General features: G+C 36.7%; 1 protein-coding gene across 3 annotated transcripts; it reads left to right on the top strand.

Moving 5' to 3' along the window:
- Positions 1-873: 873 nt before the first annotated feature.
- On the top strand, positions 874-2,258 carry LOC116160014 (putative nuclease HARBI1). Of its 3 annotated transcripts, none has more exons than XM_031473128.1 (3): positions 874-1,076; positions 1,132-1,324; positions 1,381-2,258. In XM_031473128.1, the coding sequence occupies exons 1-3, from the start codon at positions 1,059-1,061 to the stop codon at positions 1,926-1,928; spliced, it is 759 nt and encodes a 252-aa protein (XP_031328988.1). In that variant the 5' UTR covers positions 874-1,058; the 3' UTR covers positions 1,929-2,258. The 3 variants fall into 3 exon arrangements, with proteins under 3 accessions (XP_031328988.1, XP_031328989.1, XP_031328987.1); XM_031473129.1 differs by having other exon boundaries at positions 874-1,324; positions 1,381-1,737; positions 1,792-2,258; XM_031473127.1 differs by having other exon boundaries at positions 874-1,324.
- The last annotated feature ends 9,114 nt before the right edge of the window (positions 2,259-11,372 follow it).

Here is an 11,372-nt window from a genome sequence, read left to right as displayed (position 1 = left end):
CGAAAATATCCGTAAGACAATGTCCAATTGCGGATAAACAAACCGAAATTTTAGTTTGTTTACTAAGGATCTTAGCGTCGCGCTCTAGTACACTCTTTTCTACTGCGGATTTTAAAAGAGTATTCAAATTTGGCGGGGAAATTTCACAGCAGTTCTGTGGGACAAAATATTTCCCTAAGAGAATTTCGCGATCCTTTTCATTTAGACCACAACGTAAAATCTCTTTCCATCTATCAGCCAAGTCCGTGTGGATAGCGATTCCCTTGATATTTGGGTCCGCCATTTTGTCTCCCAAAATGTTGAGTATATCCATATCAAGCTGCGGTTGATCGGATTGACCTTCGAGAACCGAAGCGGAAGTGGACGGTTCCGGAGTCGATTCAATAAAAACAGGTGTTAAAGTCCTAGGTCTAGATCTCGGTGTAGAAACATCGCCTGAAAAGGGGGGAAAATAAGAAAATACGAAAAACGTAAAACAATCGGGGCGGAGGGCATGTCCCGCAGGCAAAACGTGAATCAGCTGAGAGCGAGCACGCATCGCACCCGCAATAAACATGCCACAAGCACGTGAAGTGTAAACGGTTCCCCCCGATCCTGCGCTTTGGACGGCTGCCCTTCACCCCTGGTTAAAAACAAACCGGAGCATAAATGGCAAAGTTCAATTAAAGAACACTTAAGAAACGGTTCATTTAATAAATATTATTAAATAATCCGCCAAATATACGTTTCAACAAAGGGCCGCATAGCAGCCGGTGAAACGCAAAAGTAAAAGACAGGAATGCGAAAGCTCGCAAGGTCAACTAACGGACCTGTCCTGTTGTTTCGTATAACGAAACCTTCTAGTTATTAATAGGCGCTTTCCAATGACCTGCATAGCGCGCTTCCGGAGTGCTCCGTAACTGCTCGATTAACTTTTTGTGTGTTCCTTTGCACAGAAGCGCCACACTCTTGAACCGCGCATTTTGCAATCCCCTGCCCCCTCAAACACATGCAAATTTTTAGAACAGTTCAAAAGTTTTACGCACTTTTAGGTTAGGATTTTAATAACATTTGTTGCAATGGATATGTTGGTGATGGTAAGTACCGAAAAATATACTTCCTACTTGTATGAACTCAAATGATTTATTGCAGGATCTGTTGACGGGTACCTTATCTGAAACTGATGCATCAGATTCCTCAGATGAAGATGACCAATTTATAAAGGAACCCCCAACCAAGATTACTCGCATTGAAAATTTTGTTGAAGAAACAGTACCACAATACAGTGATGCAGTGTTTCAAGAACATTTTAGAATGTGCCGGAGAGTGGTGGATTTTATTATAGGTAAATGTTTAAGTACCATCATCTAATAAATACCTTCTAACTTCACTTTTCTATAGGATACTTTGCACAAAGTGCATATAAAGCTGCAAGCATTGGAGGCCGTGACAAAGTATCGAATGAGAAAGCAATATTGTTATCGTTATGGTACCTTGCCAATACAGAAACATTTCGACAGGTTGCGGATCGTTTCAATGTGTCTCGTTCAGCACATAGGTGTTTGGTGCGTGTAATTACTTTTCTGGCATCCATTAAGCATGAATATATAGTATGGCCTTGTAAGAACGAAGCGAAACATATTGGTGAAGAATTTGAGAAAAAGCAGGGAATCAAAAATGTTATTGGGGCAATTGACGGCTGTCACATTCGAATAAATAAACCCAAACTCAATCAAGATTCGTATGTTAACCGAAAAGGTTACCATAGTATTTTGCTTCAAGGTGTAGTTAATAACAGAAAAATGTTTATAGATGTATATTGTGGAGAACCTGGGTCTTTGCATGATGCCAGATTGTTGCGTAAATCAACATTATATGCAAAGGCTGCAGAAAATGAAGACATATTTTATAATGTTTTTGTTGGGAGACTCGGCATATCCATGTCTTAATTGGATTGTCCCACCGTTTAAAGATAATGGCAACTTAACTGTACAGCAGAAAAGATTTAATTATAAACATTCCAGCACTAGAATTTGTGTAGAAAATGCATTTGGCTTGTTGAAGGGAAGATTTCGCAGGTTGACACATTTTGAGAATTTAGATATGCATCTAATTGTTAAATGCATCATGGCATGTTGTGTTCTTCACAACCTTTGTCTTAAGGAAGGCGACGATTGTGAGATAACGGAAGTAAATATTTCTGAAGATGTGTCTAATGATCCTCAAAGGCAAGATAATTTACCAGTCAACAACAGAAGAGAGCAAGTATTTCTTTTATTGAGAGATCAAATGTAAATATTTTAATGTAATGTAAAATAGTTTATAATAATAAGTAATCGATTATTCAGTTTCTTCCAACTTTAAATATTTTTCGAGTAGTTTTAACTTCTTATTTTCAAGAGCCATTTTCTCATCATGGCGGATTTGTCGTTTCTTATATTCTTCTTTTTTCATGTTAATAAATGATTGAGATATTGTTTGTTTCCTTGTTTTTTTTTTGTGGTGGTGCTGCTGCTTCATCATTTTCCGGGACAGGTGCATTGGGGTTTTCGTTTTCCACATCTACTATTTGAATGTCTGGACTTTGAGAGTTAATGGTTTGGGGATGTTGTACGTTGTCTTGGTTTTGGAAAGAGGTAGATGCAAGGGCATGATTACATGAGTTAGCAGGTTTATCTCCCAGTATGTTATCTAATTCATCGAAAAACATAAACCTACTAGGACCTCGTCCACTTCTAATTTTAGTGTCTTTTGCAGTTTTATAGCTCCGCACTAAGCTTTTCCATTTAAGCTGTGCTTGGTCTGATGTTACAACAAAGCCTAAGCTTAGTAGATCATTTGCCACATCATTGAATACATTTTTCCTTTTCCTTGGATGATCAAGGTTATCCAAATGTGATCCGATAGAGCCAATTAGAGCTTTCGTTTCATTATGTTGCCAAACATGTTTGCTTTCAGTTAGAGTTCCAGAAGATTCCCCTAAATTGTGTGTTTCATTATTCTGTAAGGTTTGCTATTAGCAAGGTAAGTTAAATATTGTGAAGTATCCATACCTTATCATTTGGCATTAATTCCTCATCATTTCCTTCAGGATTATCATTATTCCCATCTATCATACCACTCGCACTAGTGACACTACAAAGTAGTGCACGTGCAAATGATGTATCTACAATCATTTAATAAAAAAATGTAAATTGTGAAGTAATTTTGTGTACTTTACCTGTCTTTGCTTTTTGAAAATCTACATAATTTAAAGTAAATGTATGCTCAAAGTTTGCAGTGGGGTCTAACAGCGTAATTGTATATAAATCATCGCTCTCCGACTCCGTAGAACACATTTTCAATGGAATTGTTTTTATTTTTAAGTTTATTTAAGGTTATGTATCATCTAAAAACACGTTTAGTTGAAATACATCAGTTCCATTGGTTCATAATAGGTGTAGCTTAAGAACAGAACAGTTGATGAACACTTGAAGAGCAGCTACTAACCATTGGAAAGCGCCTAAATATAACAACTAGGCAAACGTCAAAGACGTACACTGGATCTGTCCTATTGTTTCATATAACGAAACCTTCTAGTTATTAATATAACAACTAGGCAAACGTCAACGACGTACAAGGCATGGAAAAAACCATCGTATAAATGTAGTACTTACTGGATGGCGAATGCGGACGTAGAACGGCGTTCCCGTGATTTGGTTTTCTTTAAGCCGTCTAATTGCTGAGACAATTTCCTTAATTTTCTCTTGATGGCGTGGTAATCGTCATTTTCTTTATCCTCGCGATCGTAGGACTTCCGCTTGTGCTTACCCATTGTAAAAACAAAACAAAATGGCACGTGGAAGTGGAGAACGAAGTACAACGCGTGACACACAAAAAAACAATGACGTCCTGCACCAACATGATCTCGGACGGCACCGGCTCCCCACCTTTCTTTGCTTTATTTTTAAATGTGTGACGCGTAACTCGCAGAGGAACTACTACATATTAATCACTCGGAAGAGAGCGGAGTACAATTTCAACATAATGCTAGCATTATGCGAAGCTACGTATGTCTGAGGAAAACCCCCTGACCAAACCCCAGACAGAGCAGTCTGCAGCGGGATTCGAACCCACAACCTCCCGAATAGCATCGGTGAGCACATCCACTGCGCCACGTGCCTCGGTTGGTAATGACTGAAGTGCGCTCTGATATCGCACATTTGTTACCATCAAACAGATTTTTGGAATTTAAATTATCATACAAATCGTTCATGAAAATTAAAAATTTGCATGTACTCCATCGTGACGGTCAAGTAAATTCATTGGTGTAAAGCTCATCCTTTGAAAATGGTTTGGGTGTATATTGTTAAGGGTTATCATGGATTTGTTCGCCTTATTAATGTTAAATACACTGACATCAGTCCATGAGATTCGTTCACCGTTGATTAAAATATCTTGTTTTAAGAGAGTGTTTCTTACACTTTTTGTTAGATGTGGTGAATCAAAAACACAAAATATTTTTGTCCCAGAATCTAAGAAAAATGGTTTCTGAGGGCTAACTTTCAATAATTAGTGATCAACCGAACTTACCTGAAGTGATGTTCGATTATAATTATACGAGACGTCCAATTCGAAGATATCACACTATGTAGTACGCCAGTGCGTACTCTATCGCGCATACAGACACAGTTAAAAGAAAAGAAAACCAAGTGTCCCCCTTCCCTCGTTTACTCTTCCTGCCCGCTATAGTCATTTGTTTTAGAGGCAGGCACAATCGCCACCTGGGAAGGGGGGAGGGTTATGATATCTTCGAATTGGACGTCTAGTATAATTATGATCGAACATCACTTCAGGTAAGTTCGTTTGATCATTAATTATACTTCAACGTCCAATTCTCGATATCATACTATGTAGATGTTTAGAGAACTGAACGATTGTGCCCAGTTGCAGGTGGCAAAGCAACAGAAAGGCAAACAAAAAAGCCGTTTTAATGAATAGATAAGTACTTTAGTGTATTATATTATACTAAGCCTAGGAACAGACAGGGCCGGATTAAATCAAATTGCCGCTGTGGGCATAACCTGTGAACGCCGCCCTATAAGTGGGCACATATATAATAATGACCATAACGTAATTATGCAAAAAAAAACTTTAATATACATAAATGAAATAGTAAAACAATATAATTATAAACACAACACAATATTAAATCTCCGTGGTTAGTGCTGAAGTCTCTTACGTCGACATTTTAAAGAAGACAAGTCAGAAATAATGTCATCGAAATTTAAGTCATTTACTAGGTGTCTTTCGATATACAGAATGGCTAAATGATTGAATTTTTCATTAGACATTTTTGATCTTGAAAAGTTCTTTATCCGCTTCAATGCCGAAAAGGATCGCTCCGCTGAGCAGTTTGTTGCAAAAAGACAAAGACAAATTCGGAATGCAATATCCATATTGGGAAACACATTTTGTAAGTCACCGGATCTTATCAATTTAGCCATTTGTATAATAATATTTTCTTCGCTGTGAGCTGTATTTTCTGTGATTCCTTGTTCACATAAACAGAAACACAGTGTTTCGCCATTTTTTGAAGATTTTACAAATGAATGTACCCTTTCTTTGACATATGAATGAAAATGTAGGCACTCCTGCACAAAGGAGTCTTCTAAATCGTTTCGATAAACGCTTATAAGGTTCTTCGCGTATTTTAGAAGGTCACACTCCCGAGTTTCCTTTTTATAAACACATTCCAATATTTTGAACTTCTCCCATGTTTCCTTGTAGGAGGCAGAACGCCTTGTTAACTCGGAGTCGATTTTGTCTAGTATTGTTAAGTACGTTTCAACTCTAAACTTTTCCCTTCCATTCAATTCTATTTCTCCTTCTCTCGATTCGTCACTTTGTAGCTTTCTTCTTTTTTTCCTTTTCTTACATGCGTCATATTCCCCATCAGAGGTCACTGATATTTTTAACGCTTCGTTCTCAAAATGCTCAAACATCCCCTGCTCTCGCAAAGAGGATACAAATTTTGACAATGAGTCATACAGGTCGACGATTTCATTTAAACAAATATTTGCAGACTGCACCTTAGTCTGCACTGCATAAAACCTTTCCATCAGTGTCGACCACATAACAGTTAGCACAGCATTTTCAAATCGTTCTAAATGAGTAATAAGACCTTCAGCTTCAGAACGAGTGATAGGCTTTTCAGAATTATCACCAGCTATTGCAGTTGACGAATCGTAAATTGCATCATAATTTCTGTGCAAACTGCTACACGCATCCGCTCTAGCAGCCCATCTTGTTGCAGAAAGACTTTTCACAACAGGATTTCCTTTAAGTTTGGAACACAGAATGGACCATCTATGCGTGGACGCAGAAAAAAAATTATAAATTTTTTTAACAATGTCAAAAAACTGGCGAGCTTCACTACAACACTCCGCAGCATGAACACCTATCAAATTAAGCGAATGAGCTGAACAAGGTACATACGTTGCCAAGCTATTAAGTTCTTTTACACGCGCTTGTAGCCCACTATACGCACCGGACATATTACTGGCGTTGTCAAAACTCTGCCCTCTACAGTCTTTTATGTCAATGTCCCAAGTTCTTAAGGCATCCAAAAGAGAATTAATCAACTGTTCGGCTTTATGGCCCACATTGTTTTTAAATCCTAAAAAGCGTTCCACAGGATTGCCATCTTTTGTAACAGTACGGATAACAAAAGCCAATTGATCAACGTGAGAAATATCAGGAGATTGGACTTTGTGTGGCCATATTTGTGACGTCATGATGTCATTAAGCTACCAAATTTAACAAAATACAGGCGTCCCCAAAATTTGAATTTGATGTGAAAGAAGGTCTGTTGTCCTATTGACCCATATCAGCATGCAACAAAACCATATTAATATGATGTTGTACTATGTCTTGAGTCTTTTTGGTATAACCTCTTAATTTATTAGCCACATGCTGCCCGTAAACGCCACAATCATCGTTTTTCAGCTTACTGTTTGCAAATGCTCCTTTTAGCATGTCAAACGCATCTGCCACTTTTTTATCATGCCTCAAGATTCTGTTTTATCTGGATTAATGCCATACGTGTTTGTAGGCGATGAGGTATTTCCACTAACAAATCATATAATGAAGCCATTTTCGGGAATACATGGAAAAGAAACTACGGAAAGAACATTTAATTATCGCCTAAGTCGCGCAAGAAGGATAGTAGAGTAGATGACTGTAACTACTCTACATTATTGTTATGTTCACAGAAACTAATTCCGGCGCATCGCCATTAAAGGATTTTGGTGGCAATTTCGCAGCGAGAGTAAAGCACTCTGATAGTGACAGAGGCATTGTGTCTTCCAGTGGTATTCAGTGGTAGTTCGTCAGTTTCGTTATTTTCGTCAAGGTCAATGTCGATAATTTGTGTCACTGATTTATTTATCCTCTCTGTAGGAACCAGTGGCACTAAATAATTAAAGTCTAACTTAGCAAATGCTTGTATTGTTCGATCCCTAAGTTGATCAAACGCTTTTTGGATCCATTCTTTATGTTCTGGTGTGAATCCAAGCCAATAAGAATTTACAAGCTGTACAAACGCATTAAATGATTTTATTAAATTTTCTGCAATTTCTGTCCTAACAATTTGTTGCTTTGGAACTTGAGTTATAATGGCTCTTTTGGCCTGATTGTTATGCTCACTTTTAATTTGTAACAATTTCTTTGGATATCTTCCCATAACCCCGACATATACAACTATTATATCTTAACAAAATTACATACCTACAGCTATACCTACTAATAAACCTTAAAATAATTACTTAATAGGCAAACAACATTAATAAGTGGGGGAGAAAAAAAAATGTATTACGAGTACTATACCTTTTATTTCAGATAGAACGTATTTTGGTCCGTTCGAACAGCTATTGGTTAAACTTGTGCGTTCGCTGCCACTCTTCGTATCGCCCTGTTTTTCACGTGTCGCGTATACATCTTCACCACTTTGAATTCGAACTCCAAAACCAGAATTGCAAATATGATTGTAAAACATGGTCTTCATATCGTTGGACATCCGTATTTCTGATTCTTACACAATGAAGTTTGAGTTTACCACTCCGTTTTCGTTTAGATCTTGGGTTGTAGTCGCTTCCTTACTGCTAGATTTTCCCATTATTTTAACTTGTCAGTACACTCACTGTCGATTTACTATCCCCACTATAAAACTTATGGTACTTATCCTGTGAGAGGTTTTGATCACAAAGAATTGCTGCATAAGTTTCAATTTCAATCATTAGACACTAGGAAAACTATCAATTATGTAACATTTCTATTTAATCTACTGCACAATCATATTGACTGTCCTGATCTATTGAAAGGTATCTGTTTTAAAATACCTCATACCAGTGTACGGAATAATAGTTCTAGAACACTTCACTACAACACTCCCCGCACAGAAATTCTATTTCAATCCCCTATTGTCACTATGTGCCGTATATTTAATTCGATAAGCCAACGCTGTGATGTCAACAATTCTAGCTTGCCATCAATATTGCAACAATGTTTACATTGATCTTTTGTATCTTATTGCTTCTTGTTTTTTATGTTATATACACAATACGGAAATGCATTGATTTGTCAGCATTTTTGTTTGGTTTTTTTCTGTGGGTGTAAAGTTGATTTACTTTTCTAATGTTAATTTCTATTTCTAATTTAATTTAGTTATTATTTTAGCTATAAGAAACTCTACGTGCTTAATGAAGTTAAGTTTGTCCTGTAATTGGAAAGATTTTCTGTTGGACATTTATTAAATATTATTATTATTACTATCCCCGATTGTTACTTATTTTAAAAATTTAGATATGTTGATTACTTGTCACGGTCGCCATGTAATGTCCTCATTGTTACGGAATTGGATTTAAACAAATTACTAATTATTTATTACGTATTGTCCATTAACTAGGTGTTTACATTCACCCTGCTTTCTACGTTCTGTGTCGCTTCTTTGGTTTTCTCTGTAGCGTCCTCTATCGTTTGTTTGTTGTATTAATTTTCCCGCCTTACGTTTATTTTAATAATTTTTTTTAAATAAATAATTTTTACTAAATAGTAAACAATATTTCAACACATAACAAGCAATCCTGAACGACTCCGTCATTTTTGAGTTGCCCATTAAATTCGTTTAGTTCCACTACCTGCGCCAGTAGAGGCAACCATTTACTCACTATGAGCCAGTCAGTGACGCGTTTACGCATAGGCGCACTAGGCGCACGCCTAGGGCCTCGTAATTTTAGGGGCCCCAAATTTATGCTTTTATTGCACATTTTACACATTGCGATTGCTTGTTTTAACAGTAGCAAAGTCGCACCTTACCGGAAAATCTAATGCATAATCTAATCCATGATGAGTGATGAACATTTAAACAAAGTGGAGTGGAAACCTTTCCTGCAATCTTGCGATGGAGAGGGCGACTAAGCGACTTAACTTACGGCTTTCCACTAGTATTGTGCCGTGAGCCGTGTGCGAAAGATAAGTACTGTCTTAACGTGTTCATATTCATATATAAATTGCAAAGTGTACGTATATAATACTAGGTACTACGACACGCTAATTATTAAAGCAAACAGGTAGATTACATTCAAATAAATTTAGTATTATAGTAAGCGGCAAAGCATCGTTTTTAATAACAATATGCTATGCCCCCACTTCGACTTGGAGTGATTGATTATATTAAAATTTTAGAGAAACCGGAAACAATATGAAACGCCGCTATGAATCTGGAGCAGCAAAACGAAAGAAGCGAGAAGAAAGAGAAAATATTAATGCCCAACACAGGAATTCTTTACAATCATTTTTAGTACACAAAGAAGTCAATACCGCGGATTCCGATACTACCACAGAACGCATACCTATAACTGTAACTGAACATTCGCAACCAGAAATAGAAATAATAAAATACGATCAACAAACAGCTTCTTGCTCATTTTCAAACGAAAAAGGGGAAACAAACGCAAACCATGATAATTATAACTTATTGGACATATCCCAATGGCCCGACACGTTAACGGAAGATATGATACAACAAGTTTTAAATGAAAAACCGAAGGATATTGGAGATCCGACAAATTCGGGAATATTGGTTAAAGATCGTGACAGAACTTACATTCGCCATTTATCAGAAAACAATTTTTACCGAACGAAACCGAATGGAACGAAAGAAAAACGTGAATGGCTAATCTTCAGCGAAACAAGTGGTAGTGTTTATTGCTACATATGCAAAATGTTTTCAAAAAAGAAAACACAGTTTTTTTCTGGTTGAATTGACAGTGATATACTGAAACAGGTGGAAACCGAGCAACAATATTGGAGGGCTGTCTTGAAAAGGGTGGTTATAACTGTAAAGTTTTTTGCATCTCAAGGACTGGCATTCCGAGGACAACAGGAAAACAAAAGTAATTATTTTCGATGTTTAGAATATCTGGCTGAATTTGATCCATTTATTGCAAATCATTTGAGTAAATATGGACATCGGGGACAAGGTTCCGTGAGTTACCTGTCGAACACAACTTGTGATGAAATTATTAATATAATGGGGGATAAATTACGAAAATCCTTTATCGAGGAAGTGAAAACAGCAACATATTTTTCTTTAACACGTATAGCGCCGCAGCGGTCCGTGGGGGCCGCTCGTAACATATCTGATAGGGCCACGGCGGTCCCTAGGGACCACTCGGTAGTTGCAGCAGTTTTTATTAAATTTATTATTTTTATTTTTAAATAAACAAATGTACAGTGTGTAAAGCGATGGGGTATACAAGAGGAAATTTTTTTTAAATATTGATTTATGAAAAAAAATTATTCTTCATAATATTTTTTGCTTGCTTTGAAAGTACCAATAACGTGGATTGTTTGTGGTTTGATAGTAATACTCTATCTTAATTATAATGTAGAATGATAACTTTCAATAAAAAAAAATTAATTTTATATTTTTCCAGATTTTTATAAATAAATTTTAGATTATCGAAACGTTATTGGTACTTTCAAAGCAAGCAAAACATATCATGAAGAATAAATTTTTTTCATAAATCAATATTTAAAAAAAATTCCCTCTTGTATAATACCCCATCGCTTTACACACTGTATCATGATATTTATAACTTTTTGCCATTATACCCGCCATAACATATCCGAAAATGCTTAAAATAGTTTTTGGCCCGATAAAAAATTTTCAAAAATTTCTCGTGGCACTCAACGATCATCGACTCTACGCCTGACATTAGCCATGTGGATCAGCTTTCCATTGTACTGAGGTATGTACTCCCCGACGGCCAGATTAAGGAACGGTTTTTCGGTTTCATAGATATTTACTCTCACCATTCTGAGAATTTAGAACACGTAGTTACTGAGACTCT

The sequence above is a fragment of the Photinus pyralis genome, unplaced genomic scaffold, assembly GCF_008802855.1.
Source record: "Photinus pyralis isolate 1611_PpyrPB1 unplaced genomic scaffold, Ppyr1.3 Ppyr1.4_LG1, whole genome shotgun sequence".
Lineage (NCBI taxonomy): Eukaryota > Metazoa > Arthropoda > Insecta > Coleoptera > Lampyridae > Photinus > Photinus pyralis.
This window is presented reverse-complemented; position numbering and strand designations above follow the sequence as displayed.

Excerpts from the sequence above, each read along its gene's own strand:
- LOC116160014 (XM_031473127.1), top strand. The coding sequence starts at position 1,108 with ATGAACTCAAATGATTTATTGCAGGATCTGTTGACGGGTACCTTATCT. Across the intron at positions 1,325-1,380 it reads AGTGGTGGATTTTATTATAG|GATACTTTGCACAAAGTGCA; the intron begins GTAAATGTTTAA and ends ACTTTTCTATAG.